The sequence below is a fragment of the Otolemur garnettii genome, unplaced genomic scaffold (genome assembly GCF_000181295.1).
Source record: "Otolemur garnettii isolate 467f Iridium unplaced genomic scaffold, OtoGar3 scaffold00051, whole genome shotgun sequence".
Classification (NCBI taxonomy): domain Eukaryota; kingdom Metazoa; phylum Chordata; class Mammalia; order Primates; family Galagidae; genus Otolemur; species Otolemur garnettii.
In genome coordinates, this window is record NW_003852446.1 from 1,001,071 (window position 1) to 1,024,707 (window position 23,637).

Here is a 23,637-nt window from a genome sequence, read left to right on the forward strand (position 1 = left end):
TGGGCCTACCTTGGAGGTCACCTTAGAACCAGAGTCTTACTATGCATTTGGACTTCCCATGATTCTCTTTGAAAGCCCATGGAGAGGTATGGACCGCAATGTAGATTTAAGCTAATGACAGGATAATTAGCCTTAAGGCTGTTCTAGGTCACCTTCAAGACTCTATTGTACCCATGTTGCTTGGCTGGTGGGCTGGCGTGTCCTCTGCATCCTTTCTCAGTTGGCACACTATGCTCTGACTGGTAGCTTGGTACATGGGTTTCTGGGTTTCTCCTCCCCAGGTGTATTTGATTGGAACAGGATTAAGGTGAAGTGGGGCCCTCGGGCCCCAGCCCTTGTCCTTTCTCCCTAGGAGAACCTAACAGATTGAATTGGTTTTAGGATAGATCCAAGGATCCCCGAATAAGGCAAGAACTTCCCAGAGGTCTCGAACTCCTGGGATCCGGTCTGTTTCCTTCAGGTCAATTCATTTGACTTGCAAAGTACATTGTATTGTTCACTTTTTTTTTTTAACCAGGGTTAACTCTACTGTCAATTCTGAGATGTAGAGAGATAAGATTATCATTCACATTTGACTGGTAAGGAAACAGGCTTGATGAGGTTGTTCAGGCTCACAGTGGTTTAGGTGGCAGACCCTGTCCTTATACCCAGATCTTTTCTCCTTGGTAATTCAGCCTCTCTTTTTACTGGTTGAGGATGAGTAAAGAAACTTCTTCAATTGTGTGGTGTCCTTTCAGTTGTCTCTTGCCCCATCTGTCAAGGGAACTTACCCAAATACTATAGAGATAAGGAGAAGTGGTAGAAAATAAGTGAAAAGGTAAAACAAGGGGTTGAATGCTAAGTGTATTTTACAAACAAGTAATGTGCCAGCCCTTTCAGAAGCCTGATTACAAAAGTAAAACTAGTAGGAAGTGGCCTGTTGACATCAAGGGAGGGTCAAGAGAAACAGTGGCAGGAGGGAAGTGAATGGGTCAGTACCAGTAAATGACAAGAGCAATGACAATGGCAGCACAGTTGAAACTGGCCCCAAGGCCAGGTAAAGATAGGCTGGTGTCTCCAGAGCAGAGACTGAGAGCTAAGGCCAGAAAAAGACCAGAGGGCTTAGAGCAGCGGTTCTCAACCTGTGGGTCGCGACTCCTTTTTAACAATGAAAATACACTGTGGCATTAGGAAGGTTGAGAACCACTGGCTTAGAGCCACAAGCTTCAGAGAACATCAGTGAAGGAAGGAAGAATTCAGGCACTTCTTAGAAACCCTGACAGAAGAAAGGCAGGGATTTGGGCCAGAATCCAACACTGCTACTGTGGAGCTACATCTTGTTACCATTGTCTTTGTCCATGTGATTGTACTGATCCACGTAGTCTGGCCTGAAAAGCTTGGATTACACAAATCTGATCAGGGCACAGTTCTTCATCACTGAGGAGGTCACAGTAGAATGGGGAGATAAACATGAATACAACTACTTACACAGGTATGTGGTAAATTGGTAAATGGTATATAAATATACATACATATATAGTGTGTGTGTGTGTGTGTGTGTGTGTGTGTGTCTGTGTGTGTATCTATCTGTCAATCTATGCAAGATACTGTGGGGATCAGTTTTTAAGTTATTAAATAATAACTGTGCTAATGCTGCTACATTTCCCCCTGTTATTCCAAAATATCAACGAACTCTATGCCACCAAGAAGTGAAATGTGGGGGTACTTTGGGGGAAAATCAAAGGAAAGAGGCTTTGTGCTTCCCTCCTGCACAGCTTTAGAACAGGGAGAAGGGTCATGTTGCTATAAGAGTTGAGATGTCGGCTCGGCGTCTGTGGCTCAAGCGGCTAAGGCGCCAGCCACATACACCTAAGGTGGCGGGTTCGAATCCCCAGCCTGGGCCCGCCAAACAACAATGATGGCTGCAACCAAAAAATGGCCAGGCGTTGTGTTGGGCGCCTGTGGTTCCAGCTACTTGGGAGGCAGAGGCAGGAGACTCGCTTGAGCCCAGGAGTTGGAGGTTGCTGTGAGCGTGATGCCACGGCACTCTACCCAGGGGGATAGCTTGAGGCTCCGTCTCAAAAAAAAAAAAAAAAAAAAAAGAGTTGAGATGTCCATGAGATCAAAAGTTGAACAAGTGCAGAAACTTAGAGCCCGACGTGGCCAGAAGAAACACAAACTTTCAAAGATGTCAAGAGACTGGATAGACTCTCCTCTGGCATGGGATGGGGGTCAGGTCAAGTTCAACTTAATCTCAAAGCACAGAGTGATTCCCAGCTGATTCTTGGGTCACATTTGCTCAACCTCATCTATAATCGTAAACCTCCTGAGAGTTACTCCCTTTGTTTCCACAAACCGAGGTCTGGTTTGGCTGTATTCATGTCTTTCTCTGCGCCTCACTTTTAGATTCCTTTGTCTCCTTCAACCCTTTTTTCTTTAGCATACAGTGTAGAGTAGAAACATGTTAAGCAACATGAGAACAAAATTCTACAGCTTGAATAATGGTGTTTATTTTTTTAAATACACTTAAATATGAAACATCAGACAGTAGTTCGCTATACTGGAAAACTGCAAGCTGGACAGTAATCAGAAGTCGGTGCTGACCATACAAATCAAATTCTGCATGAGAAAGAACCATAATAATTCACAAGAGAGTTGCAATTAGCAAAGGATTTGGACTACACAGTCCTCACCTGCTCTGAGTCATCACATGGCACCTGTCATTCCACGACCAGCACACCTTTCTCATTCACCAAAAACGGGGGGCTCTGTGGGTCCCCTCCTCTCCATTCTTTGCTGTGCAGAGGTCTCTGTGGCTAGAAGACATCTGTCAGTGAGCCAGGGACTCCTCAGCTGGTGTGAATGAAAGCCTGGTTTGGATTTACTGTGGTGCTATGTAAAATAGATTTTTCCAAACACCTGGGGTGGGGGGGGTGCGAAACAGTGACAGCAACTCAGCAAAGCAGCATGCTGTTGACAATGACAGGGATGCAGAACTTGGAACGAAGCTGAATCAAGGCTTCTCTTGGCTGTGGGGCCCCTGGGCAGTCGTCTTCTCCTTTGGAAAGCCACACTGCTTTGCACATGCTGGTTTTCCATTTGCATATTGTCTGGTATGAAAGGGGCATCTGTCCTCACAGCTGTTGCAAAAAAAAAAGTAAAGATGAGAATTCAGAATTAAGGACTGAATTCAAAGGAATAACTATGTTCTGATTTGGATTATGTGTTCAAAGAACATTTTCCAGCCATGTATTTAAGATGTCAATATAAAATCCTGAATGATTATCCCACATAATTCAAGATCTATTAAAGTCCAATGGGTAAGTTCCAAGTGTTCTATTCATTGATAAATTCCTTTCTATGTAATTTTAGTGATATCCGTTCCATCAAAGAAAAAACAAATACACGTATATAGACATGTACGGTGAGAGATTAACCAACGAGTTTGGTGACCTGGAAACTCCCTTCCCCCAAATAATTGTCTGAATTTCATCAATTTAGTTTTTGCTTACAAGCTATAAACCCATGATGGCAGGCAGGATTTTCTTAATTCCACAATTACCCATTACGTTATGTACTCTTACTATTGCTTAGTTGCCAAACTTCTCTTTTAGTATCAAAAAGGGGCTTGGGCACTGAGAATAAAAATTGGCCTCATGAGGAATCTCAGCGAATAAAAATGGCATTGACATTAAACATCCATGAGTTACGGTTAGGTGAAAGTGAAAAAGCCGTTCACCTGCAGGTATCTGGGTGAAATAGCTTGTGCTTCTGGCAGCAGCTCTCCAGACTTTCTTTGCATTCAAGACAACTGCAGTTTTGGGGGTGCTGGATGAAATTTTTGGGACATGATGTTTTACAGACACACTCGCAACGATCTTCATCAAATTTCATGTGTGGCTCACAGAGAGCCGGTTCCTGGAGCTGAGAATGGTCTAACAGAAACAGAAAAGCGTTAGTCAGATAGCTGGAGCATGGATAATGTGATCACCAAAGTCAGTTGTATATTTTATATCACTCTTAAATAACTTGCCCGTAGATTTCCAATCTCCTTTCCTGCAGATGTTTACTTTACCCCTATTTTTTTTTCCACAAGGTGAGAGAGAGGCACCTGACTTCCCAATGCAAATGCAGAAGTCATGTTTATTCTTACTTTTGTGATTTAAAAAAATAATAAGCTGAATATTTCTGGTAAGTTAGTTTTAGAGATTTTTAAGTTGGTGACTTGTTAAAAATTTTAGGAAGGCATTTTACAATTGAGGATGAGTAATATAATATAGTATGTCGAAAGATTATTAGTCCTCCCTAGGGTTTAGTTGATGAAAAGGAAAGAAGAATAAAATTAGAGGTGTTGTAGGAATATACCTCAGACTTTCCAGAACAAGGGTAGCAACAGTGATGTGTGTCCTCACTGCGGATCATAACACTGGTATAAAAGATACCACAGTGACAATGAACTTTGATTCCACAGACATCTGCTGGCAGATATAATCAGGTAAAAAGGAGGGTCTAGGAAGTTTTTCACACTCTGAGCTGACAGATACGTCTTCTAGCAGGTGTATAAAAACAATTGGATAGTTATAACTCTGTGTCCAATTCTGATCGACAAGTTGAAGTTTATTGCCAAAAAAAAAAAAAAAAGGAAGAGACAGAAACTTTGGAAGAGCTCAACTATGTCACCTTACCAGTGTTGCAGGTTTGAGAGGCAAGGGCATATTTACTTTCCTCCCCAAACTTGATTCTTTCCCCAGTTCACTTCATTTAGGGAATAACACCAAGATTCTTAACTCACCTGCTCTACTTAGATCTAATCACCATGTGCACTCAGTTCTGCCTCCCTGAATTTGATCTTTCTTTTCCATCACCGTTGCCACTCCACAACTGAGTCAGTCTCTTGTATTTCTTCTGTAGATGGCTGTCACTCATTTCGCCACTACTATGTCCTTCCCATCTAGTCTCCATATGATTACCAGCTGCAAACCTAATCATATCGTTCCACTGCCTTAAATGCCTTAAAAAGGTTCCCTTCTCACAACAAAATCCTATTTTCCCACCAGGGCATACCAAACCCTCCATGAAAAGACCCTGCTTACCTCCCAGGGTCATCTGTGTGTGTCTCTCTCATATATCCTGTGCTCCCTTAACACCAAAGTACAGTGCTTTCTGTTCTCCTGCTAGGCCAGCACCTGTCAGCTCCCATGCCTTTGGCTTTTTCCTTCCCTCTAGCATTCCCTTCCCTTGATAGCTTTCCAAACATCTGCAAGTTTAGCTAAGAGCCCTTACCTTGTGTATACTCCATACTTCCATCCTGTCCTTACTTGGACTGATTACAACTGTTTCTTTACTTCTATGTCTCCCCACCCCCACAAGGAAAACATACTGATGGGTTGAGACCAGGTCTCATTATTCTGGCATAAAATAGGTACACCCAATAAACGTTTATTGGATTTATTTGGTATAAGAAAATTTTTTTGAGGCAGGTCGGCGTATAGAGCCTCTGAAGAATTCCATCCGGCATTCCAAGTTGGGTTCAAGCATATGCTCTTGCCGGTATCTGCCCATTACCACAAAGGCAATCTTGTCATTCGGTCTAGTAGTTTTAACTGCTCTGTAATGGGTGATGCTTGAGAAATTAGGTGGAATGGGCGCTGGAAGTCTAGATCTGGTAAGACTCCACTCTGAATGTTGTGAAGAGGAAGAATGTGAGCTTTGTAGGCCGTATGCTAGTGAGGCAGATGTCACTATGGGGCAAGACAAGACTAGATTATTAAGGATAATTAAAAAGCTCTTAAAATATTTGCAACGATCTCTAGGTGGCAGCAGAGATTCACTCAGAACACTTAGATCAGCTCAGCACCATTCTTGGACAAGGTGTTTGCAGAACTTTGCAGGTTATTCGGCAGAGGCTGTCCTCATGCCCTTATAGGTAAGTTCAAAGAAATGGCAACTGGATTCAGGAGAACTGGGAGGAACAGCAAGTAGCTGATGGTGGTATTTTGGAAAATTTTACATTGATTTCCATCCCTAACGAGGGTTGGTGACGGGATACCAATGTGTTCCATTTATCATGTCTATCAATAAACTGATGGAATTTTTCAAAATCAATTCTCAAAACTGTGGCTCTCTTGAGGAAGGAAGGGACATATTACATATATTAAAATACAGAATTGGAACCTCTTTAATTTTTCCTCCTGCTTTTTTTTTTAATGTATTGTTTGTTTTCACAGTTTAGAGCTATTGACCTGAATCTAACAAGATGAAATTAAACTGGACTTGGATTCTCTAACCCAAATGTGCTCATTTGGGGAAGGGAAGTCTTTGTAGAAAAGGCAATTGGCGTAACAGCCATATGTATGAAAAACAAGTTTAGTGAGCAGTAAGCTCAGAATATGTCCGCAGTTTGATGAAGCCACTGGAGAAATGGATGTAAACTTGACCCATATTAGTGACTTAAGGGAGATGAAAATCAGAGTGATTGTGATCCGGTCAACCCTGCTCCTTTCACTTCCATCATTGCTACAACTTCTTGAAAGGTTTCCTCTCTCCTTTCCTGCCTGGGGTCAACCCATCCTCTTCTACACGGTTGCTGGGTTGATTTTGCTAAAATTCTGGTGGGTGTTGTCACTCTCCTGCTTGAAGTAGCTGTGTGGTTTTCCTTTGTCATTAGAAACACATCCAAGTTCTGGCAGAAGGCTCACAAGGTCCTTCCACTCTGCCCCCGTGGGCCTCCCTAGCGTCCTCCCTCACATCTACTCAGTGCCCCACCCCTGTTGTATTCCCACCATACTGAACTTCTTGTGGCACCGAGGATACACTGTTCTCTCACCTCCAGCCCTGAGTGCTCATAGCCCCGTGCTCAGAGCACTACTCCCCTTCCCCACTACTCTTTCCACCCTTAACACACACGTATGGGTTGAGTCTCCCCCCAGGAATTACCTCCAGCAGAAAGAAGCTGCCTCACCTAAGGTTACACCCCCTCTCTGCAGCGTATCCATTAACTGGTCCATAAGGCCCAACCCCTTTGCCTGGATTTGAGACATCCCCATAGGGGAATCCCAGCTTCTATTCCCCTTGGGATTGGCTGATACCTCTCAACTGCACTGGGGTGGACACCTCTCTGCAACTGCATTGGGGTGATGGGCCCCTCCCTCTTCATCCTTTAATGGCTTGTGCTTGCCTGCAAACCTCCTGGGTGGACATCTCTATCTTGGGAGCTGTGTGCCAGGGAAACCTCCACTAGAACAGCCTTTAACTCTAGGTATATTGCCCCTCACAGTAACTTTCTAGCACTATTTAAAAATGAGTCACGTAGGGAAATAATTAGATTGGTTTCACATGGCTCTATAGAGTAACACGAACTAGTGAGCTTGAGTTCTTAAGCTCAGGGCTGTTCAGCAAGGTAGCTACAGGCCCTGTGTGGCTATGGAGCATGAAATGGAAGTCCAAACGTGGGGAGACGTGTCAAGGACATTCAAGATTTGCATGGGGATTAAACCACATGTACTTTGAGTTTCCCTCACACTCTGGGTTGAGCTTTCATGAAAGCATTGAGAAAGAAGGTGAGAGAAAAATAGGAAGTAGGTTGTTATTTACAGTTTCTAGGACAGATTCCATTGAGTTTAAAACATGTTATGCCTGCTTGTGGACCACAGCTTTAAACATGCAAGGTTGAAATTGCACGATTCCTTGTGATTTTTTGTTTCCAGTGGCACCATGTAAAGTTCTCAGGGAAATAAATTAAAAATGCATTCATCATCACCCCAAATAATAGCTTTACGGAGTATGATGATGATAGCCTGCCTCATTTCATTCTCAACTCCTCTCACTCAGACTAATAGCCATGGTTTGCTTCTACTTCGCCCTAGTTCCAGAAACATGTTCTCATATTCCTCATCCATTTCTTTTTCAAAATTGTTAGCATGTTTTTATATGATGCAGTTGAAAGAAACCAAGTCCAAGATTGCTTTATGTTCCTGGGAGACTTTTACGCAAGTAAATCAGTCAACTGCAATGGACTAGTGTTTAGTTCTGAAGTAGTTTTCCTTAAAGTTTAACATCCCCTTTGAAATTCAGTGCTTCAGAATGCTCCAATTACTTCGGGCTTTTCTTAGAGATTAAAAAGCAGACTAATGTACTGGTAGACTTAACTGTATGATTATGCTCTATTACTCTTCGCTGTGTAACCATGAGGAAATTACTGGACGGCGTGGTGTATCCATTTCGTAATTGTCAAAAAGGGGTAATGATAGTATATGATAGGGTCGTTGTGAGGATTAAAGGAAAAGGAGTTAATACATAAAAAGACCTAAAACATGGCCTGATCATCGTGAGTACCCAATGTTTGTTGCTAGTATTGTTATGATCGCCATTATTATATCAACACCGGGATCATTACCTTCCGTTCCAGCAAGTGGATTCTCCTCCTGTAAAACACATTTACATTTGCTGCTATCCCAAAGCATGTCAACAGGACAGAGTTTCTTGGAAAAGGAACAACTGGGAAACGAAAACAATGAACCAGATTTAAAAGTTTTCAAAGGGTGATCATGATTTTGGAACATTAAATAAATGTCTGAGTTAAGATTAGTTAATAGTTACGTTTTTTTTAAATTCATTTTTTATTTTTAATGTCAGACAGGAGGAATAAGGTTTTGTGATCTATTGCACAGCATGCTGACTATAGTTAATAATAATGTATGTTTCAAAATGGCTAAATGAAAAAAATTCAGATGTTCTTGCCACAAAAATGATAAGAATATGAGAATAGTTAAGATTTTAAGGCGCTTAATCCATATGTATGAACTACCTCTCATTAGATAGTAATTCTGCAGTCATAAATATTCTATTTGCAAAACTCAACCGTAATTTTAGAAAGTTATAATCTTTTTAAGAAGATGGATGTTAAAACTATGCAAATTATAGTTATCAACAGTTTATTTACCAAAAGTAAATATGTTCTATCATAGATCCTAAGATTATTTTCTTTGCAATGCAGATAAGAATGTTGGCCAGGGCAGCAGGCACATCTCGAGAATAAATATTGCTTTTCCACGAGGTTTCTCCTCTGTTTGACAGAGGTGGAGGTATTTCCTTGGCTCAGCATTAACTAATAGACCTGTAATCACCATCTTGCGCTTTCGCTTGCTACACACACTATACAGGTATTGCTTTACTTTTGCAAAATGTAAGTATCCAACTTACTTTATCATTTCATTCAGTATTTGTAAGTTGCCCTTTATTTATTTCTCTGTATTAAATCCTTTTTATTTAAATCGATTATCCTTACTTACCTTTGGTTTCAGAACACTTCAGGGTGTTACAGTTTGTCTCATAAAGACTCAAAAATTAATCTCAAGAACATGTCAAAACCAAATTCGTTTTAAGTCATTTAAATTTAAAATAAGAAGTCTCCACTTGGTAATCTTTAAGGGGAAAGTGAAAAGTTGCAAAATGCATAGACTGATAGTTTTGTCACTTTCTGATGACTCCAAGAATTCTTTTCTGTTTTTTTTCCCTTCTTTCAAGATGTAAACATACAAACAGCATGCAATAAAGTTTTATTTAATGCCAGCTCTGGGATGAAGGGACATGTGCCAAATTTGTGGCTGGAGCAGTTTTGTAACTGCATTAGACTACGCATAATAATCACAAAGGTGTCTACAAGTAGATAGGAGTTTATAACCACTGAGACTTTTGGCCCTACTACAATATGCAACTAACATCTAACACAAATATGTATTTGTCAAACGGATATTACCAATACATCTGAGTTAGAAGCTAAAAGATGAGGAATTTGAAGAGAAAGTGATAACTTTCTAATTCACAAAGTATTCTCCACACACAGTTTTGGCAAAGACAAGAACAAACCTAGTCAAGTCCAAGAAGTGCTTACCTATCTTCTTCTGGGATCTGGATGGATCTTCTGATAATTGAGTATGGATGGCGAGAGGCTGTTGGCAAACACTTACAACCTGTATGGTTGGCAATTTTAACAGGCACTAATTCAGGTACTGATGTCAAAGGCACTGATATCTCAAAGAGCTATAGCAGAGAAAGATAACCACAATGCATATATTATCTTACTTTATATGTTTTTTAAAAATTGTCTTCTACACTCTGAATTTTTGCCTTTGTCACTTATGGTATTGACCTTAACCAAATTGGCCTTTCAGAGTTGAGCAAATAATAATGATAGGGGCTGGTAGAGTACTGGCTGAGAGTCAGGACACCACGGGCTCATCCAACTTTATAAAATGTCTAAGTTTGGGCAGATCTCTTAACTTTCTGGTGTCACTGCTACCCTCAGACAATGATACTATTGATTTCTGCTCCTGCTTTAAATTTGAATGTAAATTGTGAGGATTAAAGGAGATGAGGGCTATGAAGTTTCTTTGAGATCTTGGTTCAAATTTCCCATACCATCTATATAACTACAGTTTCCTGTCTCTTGACTTTAGATTTGGCCGTGACACTTTTTTTGGTTAGTGGGATGTTAGCTGACATGACACAAATACAAACTTGAACCCAGAATGCCTTGTGGGCCTTGTTTTCTCATGCTTATGCTGTAGCTATGAGAAGAGCTTGAAGTCAAGCCCACCTGAGCCCACCCTATACTAACTGAACCTCAGGTACATGAGCGAGGATATTTCATAGTTCTTTGAAGCCACTGAGTTTTAGAATGTTTGTTATGTAGCATTGTGTATTAATAGCTGAATGATACTCATGCCTGAACAAATAATTAGAGTTAGCACATATATCATTCTTTCCATATGCCAGGCCCTGTTGTAAGTACTTTCATATTAATTCATTCACCACTTACAACAACACTATGGGGGGAGGTTTATTATCCCCATCTTACAGGCAAGGAAACAGATGTACAGAGAGATTATATAACTTTCTAGAGTGGTTCTATGATGTGTCAATGAATCTGAACTTGATTTTAATTAATTGTCCATTCAATCGCCATTCCATGTAGTCCTTCCTACATAGACTATTCATTTATTCACTTTCTTTCTAAGAGATAGTTCACCAAATAGTCCATAACTCAGGGGAAAGAGATAGTTTTTAAAAAGAACTACTATGAAAACATTCAAATATGCCTATTTGGAAAGGAAAACTGTTAATGCCCTTACAATTAAGTACATTCTTTAAAACTAATCATTTGTTGAGTAAAGCAGTCAAAATAAAGTACTCAGCTATCTATTAAGTGGAAACAATTCATTAAGGTTGTGTTTATTCTGACCTTTCAACGTGTAATGGAACTTCCAGGAGTCTGAGTAAGAGCCCCCCCCTTTTTTTTAGTGTTTACTTTGCATAAACTTCATCTTCTTGCACAATTCTTCAGCTATGCTCTAGGGAATCATATGATCATGAACTAGACCCTATTACATTATGCGAGCATTGTTTCTAATAACAGTCAAAGCTCAGCCATACTTAGGTCATTTTTTTTTTCTAATTGTCAAATAGTAGAGGTCAGAAGTCTCACAAGTTCCAAGATTCTCTAATAGGTTTTAGAAAACAAATTCTCCAGTTTAAAAGATATTTTAGAGGGTAGGGGAAACAAAATAAGTTAACTTATTAACAAAAAATCAGCATTAAGATAATTATGTAACATGGATGTATTCAGCACATACGTAATTTGGGTTTACTATCTCTTTTCACAATCGTGAAAATGGATTGTACAGGCAAATATGACACATTTGAAGGATTTGCAGCATTCCAAAAGGAATGTTTGACTTATCCAGGTTTTCCTAAATTTGTTACTACTGCTTCCATATTGCAGCATTAGGAGGCATTAGGAAGGTTGAGAACCACTGCAATGGATACACCAGCTTTCATGCCTTTGAACATCGTGTTCTAGTAACTTCCATGTGTTTTTCTGCCTCTTGACGTTAGAGCATCAGAGAGACAGTCACTGATGAGAATCAGGCTCCAATGTCAACCTAGACCTGGGTTGAGTCCCAGCTCTGCCATTCACCAGATGTATAATGTTGGATAAGTAAGTCACCTTTCTGAGCCTGAGTTTCCTCATCTATAAGAAACAATTAGATACCCTACTGGCTTGTTTCAGGGATTCAATGGGCATTTTGCACAGGGCTTGGTAACAAGGTCAGTTGTACCTGCCATCACGATCATTGCGAGGGCTGGGGTGGGGGCACACATGCTGATGTGCTCATACCTGTTTGGAAACGTACGAGGTGCTCGTGTTCGCACAGACGAGGCTCTCATCGTTGCAGCAGCCACCACACCGGAACACATGCACACAAGGGGGCTTGAAGAATGTGTTGGTACTCCTCCCCACCTCGCTGGCGACCTCCACGCACGTCTCTCTAGGGCTGCACTGGGTTCTTTGCCACTCTTCGTCTATAACTGCAGAGAGAAAGTTCTTTGGGGACAGCAGAGGAAATGGCCTTGACATGCCAACTGGTGCCAGGGTGATGCTGAACACAGTCACCTTTATGTTTTTACTGCTTGTTAAGGGCACTTGATGTGGAATGTTTGGTCAGTCCTTTAACCAGAGAGTGTTGGCAGGAAAATTAAACTCCAAATCTGGAGTTCCATCCCATGTACACCACATCTTTGTAGAATATTAAGCATTTTGTTTCCCTGTGGGAAGAACACCATGTCCTACACATAATAACGTAGGGTACACCCGGAGAAACTACTTAATAAGGGAATGGATGCATATAAAGAAATAACATGGAAATGTTATTTATCAAGCAATTTACAGGACACAGCTGGACACCATTTCTTCTACTTGAAGCTAGGTGTGGGTAGGTTTTAGCATTAGAAAGAAATGTGTTTCTGTTGATTGCTTAGGTAACTACAGCAGTTTTTAAACCTGCCAAACGCATGAATGGAAATTTAAGTGGAGCTAATCTTTCTTCAAATCAGTTTTCTCATTTGCATGTGCCCTATATTTATATAAAATGATGAAATAATTTTATTTTATTGGAAGGAGCCGTCCTCTGGCCATAGCTAATTTGAGGGAGATGAGAGAGAGGGAAAAAAAGCCTCTGGGAATAAAAGATAATTATATGTTTTCTTGTAAAACAATGCTTGTTTTTCTCCTATTTATTTTTTTAAATTAGATTTTGGCACTTCAATGCTTAATGCTGCCTAGCCTTTTTTAAAATGTTTTTTGCAGTTTTGGGGCAGGGTCAAGTTTGAACCCACCACCTCCAGTATATGGGGCCGGCACCCTACTCCTTTGAGCCACAGGTGCCACCCATGCTGCATAGCCTGCATGGCTGTTTGGCAGGGGGAGATTCAATTTCAAGATAAAGACAACCCTTAAAGACTTTCTTTTCGCTTGCCATGGAATTGTAGAGTTTATTATAAGTGGGGTGGTGAAAACTTCTTGTTTCTTGATCCCCACCTCCTCATAGTCACACCCCTGTGTAATTCCCCATCCCTTGTGTGCGAGCTGAATCTAGTGACTCTCTTCTCCGGAAGAGAATCCACTGCAAATGTGACGGGATGCTGCTTCCATGATGAGGTTAAAAACGACTGCAGTCTCTCTCTCTTGCAGGCTCTCCCCTTTCTTGGAAAGGTCCACCTGGCAAGGAACTGAATATGGCCTCTGACCAACACCTAGTGAGGAACTGGAACTCTCAGTCCAACAGCCTCTGTTGCATGAACTTGGAAGCACATCATGCCCCAGTTGAGCCTCGCGATGCCTGCGGCCCATGTTGACATCTTGACTCCGACTTCTGGAGAGATCTTGAAGCTGAGAAACCAATTTAGGCCGTATCTACATTACTGACCCATGGAATGGTCAGGTGAGGTGAAATATGTTTTAAGCAGCTAAGTTTGGGAGGTAATGTGCTATATAGTAATAGACAAACTTTTCTCCATTTTTACCCCATCTTCAAAAAACTCTCTCTAGATTATTCTGAATCCCATATATGTAAACAGACATATCTCAAAAGGATAGAGAAGACTGATGTTTGAAGTACACAGATACAATATTACTGTTAGAGATTTACTCCTGGTCTTGAAATTATTCCCTTAAAATATCTTCTCCGTATCTGTTTTCCTTTTCCACCCCTTAATCCCAACTTTCTTCCTATGTTGCTTCTTTAATCACTGAAAACACAAAATGCAAGATTTTTGGCTGAGGAGCATTGCATTTTACTACAAAATTTACCTAAACTTGGATTTTTTCATGCTACAATCTACTCTGAGAAACCTTTTTTAAAATTTCTGATTATAAACATTTCTATAAAATCCTCAAGGCTACGCACATGAGAAACAAATTGCTTAATTGGGTATTAATATGGGTACTTTTTAATTCACTATTATTAATCATGAATCCTTGACAAAACAAGTAACCGACTTATGAAAATATTCCCCATGTAAAATTCCATTGACTTGTTGCTTTCCGTTTGCTTTTTCTTGTTTTACAAAACTCAGATTTGACAGTTGGAGTGGAAAGATTTTAATCAAAGCTGAATGCAATTATGGCCAATACCACTGATTAAAGGCTTCACAACTCTTCTTGACTACCGCCAAGCAGGACTGTTCTGCCTCAAGGAATTACCCTGAAATCCATGAAGGAGAGTCGATAACAAATTATAGTTAGTGTAACAAACCGATGTGATCATCTACTGCTTCTAAGTTAGTAAATAACTTTAGATGATCCCTTATGTAATTAGGAAGAAAATTCTAGAGTTCAAAATTCCATAATTTTTTATGGTTTTCTCTTTAGAAAATGTCAATGTCACTGACTGGTTTAGATCACCCAGTGTTGGTTTTATGGTAATACTCCACTTCCCAGAGTTATCTCCAGGTTCATTTCAGGCCTTCAGACAGGTAATATAGCTAAAGCCTTTGCCCTCCAGATGAGTTTTGCACCCTTTGTTTTCATGAAGTCAGTGCTATTTCACCACATAGAAACAACTAGAGCTTCAAACCCCTGGCCAAGTGGATTCAAGACCATGGTTCCCACCATCTCAGCTGACTTACACACAGTATATGCACGAACACTCATGCATATGGTACTGCCAAGGGATTTTTCCCCTCTATGCACAAACTTCCTCACAGCCAACAACAGAGGCCTGTAAAGCATCATCATTTATTTACAAATGGGAAAAGAAATCAACTTGAGGTAGAAAGAAAGGAATCTTGGCTTAGTGGTTGATTTGAATTATGTGATAGCTATAGTCAGTTACCAGTTAATCATGTTAATAAAATGTAGAATGCTAGATCAGCAATGTCATAATAGCTTCTCATGTTGTTTTGGCATGTCTTCAAAAAGTAAAATGCCTAACTGGAGGCCATACAACTTCACTTAACAAGTATTTTCATTCATCATGGCACCGTACATACAACATTGTTTTTTTGTTGTTGTTGTTTTTTTTGTAGAGACAGAGTCTCACTTTATTGCCCTTGGTAGAGTGCTGTGGCGTCACAGCTCACAGCAACCTCCAACTCCTGGGCTTAGGCAATTCTCTTGCCTCAGCTTCCCGAGTAACTGGGACCACAGGCACCTGCCACAATGCCCGGCTACTGGTTTTCTTATGTATGATACCTTAGTAAAGAAAAATCATTTCCTTCATTTCAATTTATATTGTTTTCTAGGTTGAAATTTTATCTTAAGATTTTTCTCCTTTTGTTATTCTCTTAGTAATACTAGTACCTAATATGACAACTCAGCTTCCAACTTCTACTTTTCACTTTAACTAGAAGTTGCACGATTTTGAAGAATTAAAAAGCTACACCTAATGTACTGGGTTTTTATTTTTGAATGTATGGCAGTAGAATGCCCCCTGTGGATGAATTTCTAGATTGTTTTATTTTTTAAGCAAACCCAATGATTTTTTTTTTCTCTTGAGAATAGTGTTTCTGGGTTTATTGTGCTCCCACATCTTGGAGTTAAATTTATTTCTGTATTTTGAAGTGTTCTTTTGTGTTTTTTTAAATCCCCAAATCATATTAGATATACTTCTCTTTGGAGTAAAGTTTAAAAAGTTGGAATTCTTCTCTAAAGACAAAAATTATAAAATCAATGACCCTCTTTCATTGTCCCTCTGACATGTGCCTGCCTGGCCTGGAAGAAATTGGTGCATTTGCCACCATCTGATAAAGGAAAGAATTTGCCTCCACAGCCATACACCTACCTTTTAGGGTTTCAATGTCATAGAAAGTTGCTGCAAACCTGGTGGACCGATGAGATGCTGAGCGAGAGTCCATACTGGTAAAACTTCTGAGCCTCAGCCGGCATCTCCACAGCTTCCAGTCCTCAGAGTGCATGATACTCAGTAGCTCCTCCAAACTAGAAGCAGCTCTTATCTGCTGTTCGGTTCGTTCTAACATTGACTGAGATGAACGCTTAAAAAATCAAAAATAGAAGTTTATGAACACGTTAATACATTTTAAATTTGTCATGACACCCTTCATTGTTAACTATTAAAAATGGACTTACAGCAGGACCTCCATAATTGACCACCTCCCCATACTGACCGCCTCCTTATGCTGACCTCATTTTCATAGACCGGACATGCACCACATGTACGTATCAGTGCAGTAGGCTCAGTTCCTTATGGTGACCACCTCCATATGTGACAAGTTTGTTACGGTCCCTTGAGTGGTCAATATACAGAGGTTCTACTATAGATTTGAAAAGAAACTAGAGAGATGGTTTATTTACTTATTGATTCATTTAGTTTTTTTGTTTACTTTTTTATTCTTTGGAGTTTATTGAGGGTACAAAGAATTAGGTTACACTGATTGCATTTGTTAGGTAAAGTCCCTCTTATAAGTGTGTCCCACCCCCAAGAGGTGTGCCATACACAGTGACCCCCCCCATCATCCTCCTTCTTCCCCTCTCCCTGCTCCCTCACCCCCGCCCCCCACCTTGAATTGATTTGGGTTTTCTCTTATGAGGGTATGTATTAGGTCATCTGCTGGCTTCATGTTAGAATTGAGTACATTGGATTCTTGCTTCTTCACTATTGTGATACTTTACGAAGAAGAATGCATTCCAACTCTATCCAGGTCAATACAGAAGATGTGAAGTCTCCGTCTTTTTTAATGGCTGAATAGTATTCCATGGTATACAAATACCACAGCTTGTTAATCCATTCCTGGGTGGTGGGGATTTAGGTTGTTTCCAAATTTTGGTGATTGTAAATTGAGCTGCAGTAAACAGTCAGTTATCCATGGGAACCCTAAATACTATACAATGACAAGTGTCCTTAGAAGATGTAAAAGAGAAGGCCATGTGAACACAGAGGCAGAGATTGGAGTGGTGCAGCCACAAGCCACGGACAGCCTAGAGCTGCCCCTGCTCAAAGCTGGAAGAAGCAAGAGAAGCTTCTCTCCAAGAGCCGTTGGAGGGAGTGCAGCCCACAAGGCACCTTGATTTCAGAATTCAGGACTCACAGACTGTGAGAAAATAAATCTCTGTGATTTCAAGCCATCAAGTTTGGGGCAACTTGTTACCACAGCTACAGGAAACTAATCCAGATGTTTATCATACTATTGGATGATAGTAGGCAATAACAATTGTTTTCATCTCTGTTATTTGTTTGAGAAACTGATCCACAGAGACCTAGGGACCCTGCCTAGAGTCACATAAGAAAGAAAGGTATCTGGATTCTAACAACCTGAATTTCCTGACTTCTAACCTTCTGCATCTTTTTTCTTTCTTTTGAAATTTGTTTACTATTTCAAAAACATGATTTTTTCCCTGATAAAATACTCTTCTAAAGTTTATGTTGAACATTTGCTTTCCACATGGTTTTCATAAACTGTATTGGCTGATACAACGCAACTGCACTGGATGGATTTAGGAGGGAAAAAAGACTCAGTCAATCAAAGATTTTCAGTATGTAACCTCTTGTTCAAAATTGGGGGCTTGGTTATATAAATAATGATACATGTACACAATGAAATACTATGTGATCATCAAAAACAACCATGCAGCAGTGTATTGGGACAGAATGAATTGAGATCCTCCCTGGAATGTGCTAGAGAAATAATAAAGTGATCTGCCTATGGCTAGGACCTGGGATATACTTTTGCTGAGCTTGTAGTTACTGGGTGCTTTGTTTTGCAGGGTGGTTGAGATACGCAGGCTGAAGGCATTTTTAGTGCTGGGATGAGGGGAGGGCAAAGGGCCTGAATGGCTGCAGAATGGTGCTGAGAAAAGAAGGTGGAAGGAAGGGATGAATGTCAGCTGCCTGCTACAGGGACAGAAGAGAGAGGAAAATGAGAAATGAGCAAATGGGACTGTCAAACAGCTTGACACTGGGTGGTATGATGTACACCCTCCTCTATTGCCCTTTATGACCGACAGTTAAAATCTGTATCAGAATTTGGCGAGTAGAATTTTTTTTATATATATGATAATACATACCAAGAGTTGTCCAAAGATGGGTGCTCAGAAGAACAAGTGTGGTCCAAGTCATGTGGGATTCAGTTATGATACAGTCTCTTTTAAAATCAGTTGTGTGTGTATAATGCACCTTATATATATATACATAAATACACACGTATATGTATGTATGAAAAAAACTAGAGACAATAGACTTGAAAATGTAAACAATGGTTATTTAGATCAGGGATCATCAAACTCTGACTTCCTGGCCTTATTCAACCTGTCCACTGCCTATCTTTATGAACAAAGTTTTACTTGCACACAGCCACGTGCATTCATTTACCTATTGCCTTTGGCTGCTTTCATGCTACAATGGCTAACTTAAGAAGTTGCCATAGAGGCCTTCATAGCAGTTTCAGTCTTAGGCCACCCATCTTTTTTTCCCCTGAATTCTTTAATACTCTCAGCTGTTACCTTTTTAATTATTCCACCTATAAATATTGTGTCTATTCTCTTTTTTGAAATACTCACCAGCCACGTATTGGAACCTTTAAATCATCCATTTTTTATTTATGCATTTTTTCCTTCCTCTCTCTTGAATGTTTTATGAGTACATTAATTGATCCATCTTTCCAATCACCAATTCTCCAATTGCCTGACTCTAGAGTTTATTTTGTTAATTTTTTAAATTTTAATTACCATATTTCAAATTTCAAGTGTTTCTACTTCATTCTTCTTATCTACTTTCTGTTTCATTTCTGTATGTTTTTCCAAATTTCTCATTCTTATTGTATGACTCTTTTTCTTTTCTTTACGTCTTTGAGGGTCCTAAATATGCATATAATAAGTATTTCTTCAATTTTTTTATATTTTAACTTTATGTGTATGATGTATATCCTATTTATTTTATTGCTGTTTTTCTTCGTAATAATTATATCTCTGTGCTTTGGAATTTTGGTTAGTAGTTTCATTTTCATTAGGAGATCGTTTTTCTTTCTCATTATTCTTTCCTCATCATTTAGAAGCTTTGTGGTTGCACCTCCTAAATCCCTGGGTCCTAAATCCAGAATCTTTGGGGGGATTTATGATTCAGGGATCGGCTTAAGTCAAGTTCTAGTTCCAAGAAGTATCTGCTTCCTCTTTTACTTCACAGAAGTCACAGCTTCAGGCAGTAGTGAACCCTAACGCCTTTCTTTTCCAAAGGTCTGGTGGAGTATGCTCCCAGAGCTCCCTACTGCAGCTGAATTCTCTATGACCTTTGCCTTCCAGACGCAGATACACCAGTTCATTAAGACTCATTTGTCAATAGTTTGTCTTTTCCTGATTATTCCTTCCCTCTTCTAATTGGGATCGTATTACTACTCCATGGCCAATTCAATCTTTAAAATAACATACTGTGACAGCCCTGCTTCCACATGAAAATGACAAAACCAATTAAATAGCTTTGCATTTTTTTAAATTGAAGTATAGTGCAAGGATTTTATTTGTTGAGACAAATTTCATCCAATACTATCCAAAACTACGGACTGCCATATGGCTTCATAATTCTTACAGGTTTCCATTCAATCTTAGAAATATATTTAAACTGTCCAAGTATAAGAACTCAGGAGAAAACATGAAATCTCTGGATTGAATTAAAACCATTAAATGGTTTCTATGACTTGGCTCATCATAAAAAAATGCAGTGTTTTCTCAAGCACTCAGAGTTACTTTAGCATACTCTAAGCTTCATCATTTAAAACCTAGTTTAAAATAATTTGGAAATTACAGACAATAATTTTGCTATTATAAATGGGAGTACTATCAATTCAATGTAAGAAAAAACCTGGCAACTAATTTATTGGGGGGCATACATTTACAAAGGGTGTAGAATGGCTGTTTGCTACCAGTAGGCTTTCTGCACTGGTTGATTTTTATGTTATGACCTTGAGCAAGACAAAAATAAGAATTTTAAAGTGTGGTTATAATCCTAAATACATACCTAAACCATTGAACCAGAATCTTTGGGGGGGGATTTATGATTCATAAATATTCATAAAAATTTAACATTTTCAATTATCAAACCTTCCTCAAATAAGTTGTTCATAATTTCCTCCTATTTTCTGATGGAAGTGCTAATCAAAGCTAAAATAACTACAAGTAGGCAGTCAGCCGGGGGAGGAAATGTAGCAGGGTTAGCAGATCTCTGCTTTTTATTACAGCAGAAGCTTTTTTATGGTAATTAATCCAAGACTACTAGCAACTTTAATCCGAACTAACAAATCATTCTCTGATGTCTTGGCTACTACAAACCAGTTTCTAAATGGTGAGGTTTAAAGTCTTTGTGACCAGACTTTACCATCGTTTGAACGCATACTTCTTTCTGCAGGACCATTTTAAAGGTAGTCGTTTCTCCTTCTGTTAATTTGTACGTTCACACAAGCATCTCCACAGCCCAGGTTTAGGGATTAATCTGCATCACCAAAGTAGTGGGCAAAAGGTTTGGAAAGGTACGGTGGTGAGGTTCATAGGAGGGATTTGGAAGGGCCCGTGCTGTCAGGAATTCAGAGGCATTTTGTGCTTCTACTAATTTGAGCTCTCAATTCCATCCCCTCTCCTCTGAAAAAATATCTAGTCAAGAAACACATTCAAAGAGCGAACAAAGGCTCAATTTGAGGACACCAAGGAGCCCCACTGACAAAAACAGCAGGAGATTCACTTTGGTTGAGACACGGGAGGCTTGAAAGTGGGGAAACTAGCAAATAAAATTGTGAAGAGGGGTTGGTGAAGTGGGCTACCATATTACGTTCAGGAGAATGGCTATAATCCAGAAGACTGACGATGCCAAGTGTCGGCCGGAATGTGGAAGAGCAGGAACCCTCATACGCTGCTGCTGGAATTGTAAAGGGGTACCGTCACTTTAGAAGAGGTGAGCAGTTCTTTAAAAAGTCAGACATAAGTTTATTATATGATTAACTCATTCCACTCCTAGGTTTATATCCCCTAGAGACAGAAAATAGATTACCAGCTGCCTGGAGCTGGAAAGGGGGTGCATTGTAAAAGGACATAAAGGATCTTATATGCGTGATGGCTACAGAACTCAGTAAATTTCCTAAAAATTATTGAATTACCTAAAACCAGTGAATAGGTAAATTTTATAATATGCAACTCTATCTCAATATAGTTGTTTAAAATAAAAAAGAGGAAGGACTGGAGACTTGAAGGCCAGGCTACTTTTACCAAATTTGGGAGGCAACGGAAGCACTTGAAGAGTTGAACAATGGAACATTACTGGACATTCATTTCATTGCCTTGCTTTTTTTTTTTTTTTTTTCAGTTCTTCTTGCTTTGCCCTTAGTGCATGCTGTTCCCTTGGCCTGGAATGCTCTCCACTCTTGGTCTAGCTAAACCTGTTTCAGCTTAGCCCCTTCTTAGGGAAACCTCTCCCACAACTCCCAGCTCTGCCTAGTTCTGCTCTGTCACGTGGATTCCTAGCACCCTACCCTTCTCCTCCCCAGGGCTTACCAGCATTGACACTGCTGAATTATTTGTGTCATTACCTGTTCAGTGCTTATCTTCCTCCCTAGATTGTGAAAAGCCACTTGAGCCATAATGGTATCTGTCCTATTCATCTAGTAATAGTCAAGAGCTGAATAAATATTTATTAAATGTCTGAATAAACAACTTGATTCACCAAAAGCTATAGAAAATTTAACCCTGAGATTGTTCATTTATTCAAACTGCATCATTTATCTTTTAAGTCTCTTCCTTCAGGTGTTTTTTCTTGTTGATCAAAAACAAATGCCACTCCTTCCATCAAGCATTTTATGCAGTCCCCGACTTAGACTACATCATTTCTGAACACATTGCATTTCTCTTACTAGAATGTGATCTTCTTGAGGGTAGGATAGACACCCTTTTCATCTTTTTTTTTTTAACATAATAAGCACTTAATACATATCTACTGAGGGAATTTATGAGTGACACATACATGCTTCTGACAAATAGCAGTTGGATCCAGGTTTGTGTGGTCTGTTTAATCTTTTGTATAGAGTACTGCTTCTCAAAACTTAATGTGAATACTAATTAGCTGGGAATCTTGTTAAAATGCAGATTTTTGATATGGTAGGTTTGGGGTGACACCTAGGATCCTGGATTTCTTTTCTTTTCTTTCTTTCTGAGACAGAGTCTTACTCTTTTACCCTGGGTAGCATGCCATGGCATCATCATAGCTCACAGCAACCTCAGTCTCTTAGGCTCAAGCAATCCTCCTGCCCCCGCTTCCAAAGTAGCTGGGACTACAGGCGCTGCCGTAACACTAGATTTTCTATTTTTAATAGTGATGGGGGTCTCTCTCTTCTTCAGGCTGGTCTTGAACTCCTGAGCTCAAGGATCTACTGGCCAGGATCTTGGATTTCTATCTAACTACACTTTAGAGATTCTCATTTAGGGGGTCTGGGTCATAGCTTTGCCATCAGGACTTCTTTTTTTTAACTTCCCAAGTGTTGGGCTTAGAGGAATGTGAGGGAGGGGTCTACAGAAACTCTCTGAATTATTTTTGAAACTTTTCTGTAAGTCTAAAAATACTTCAAAATAAAAGTTTTATGTAAAAAAAAAAATCTTCCCAAACAATTTGAATGAGGGCTACTAATTTAGGGCATGGTCCATGCTGATGTTTTGTTCAAGGACCTGTGTTAGTGTCTGAGCTCTGTACAAGTTCACTAATCTTCAGTAGGGAATGAATGGTTGATATGTGCTGAGGAAATCTTAACCTTGGGTTCAATATATGTGCATTAGTATCTTGCTGACCTGGGTTTATGAAGGCTTTTCCTGACTCAAGGCACCTGCTGGTTTGTGGAGCGGTTCCCAACCTGTATGACTTTCTCAAGACTGAAGACCAACAATATAGTTTTCCAGGCTAAACAGCAGGATAAGGTTGGCTGCCTTATGTGACACCATCCTACATGACAGGCTAAATGGCCTCTAACATTCTCAAAAAGCCCTAACACCCCCTTTCTCAAAATACAATTAAAATATTGCTATTGCCTTAATGTACTGAAATCCAACAGAAAAGTTTCCATTCTAATCCTTTCAGAAGGCAGTCCTAAAACATAATTGATAGAAAATATAAATGAGATTGTAAATATAGATGCCAGGTGGAAGGAGCTGGGCTTGGGAGGACACAGCCGGGTTCTGATCCTGCCTCTGAGCTGTTGGGGCAGCACAGGAGGTGCAGGTGGAAATGCTGGCTACTTTCCTCAGAGACATACAAAACGCCTTTCTTGGGCCATTCCAGTCTCATGCTGTTAAAAATTCTATTCTAGGCTTGGCGCCTGTAGCTCAGTGGCTAGGGCGCC

General features: G+C 39.9%; 1 protein-coding gene across 1 annotated transcript in view; it reads right to left on the reverse strand.

Annotated features, from left to right (window-relative positions):
* Positions 1–2,471: 2,471 nt before the first annotated feature.
* The window catches only part of VEGFD (vascular endothelial growth factor D), a 32,218-nt gene continuing 11,052 nt past the window's right edge, over positions 2,472–23,637 (reverse strand). Inside the window, exons 2-7 of the mRNA XM_003791862.1 lie at positions 16,101–16,311; positions 12,158–12,348; positions 9,872–10,020; positions 8,375–8,475; positions 3,719–3,914; positions 2,472–3,119 (exon numbers count right to left, since the gene is read on the reverse strand). Of these exons, the coding sequence (XP_003791910.1) occupies positions 2,993–3,119; positions 3,719–3,914; positions 8,375–8,475; positions 9,872–10,020; positions 12,158–12,348; positions 16,101–16,311 (975 nt within the window). The 3' untranslated portion in view covers positions 2,472–2,992. The remainder of the gene's footprint in view (positions 3,120–3,718; positions 3,915–8,374; positions 8,476–9,871; positions 10,021–12,157; positions 12,349–16,100; positions 16,312–23,637) is intronic.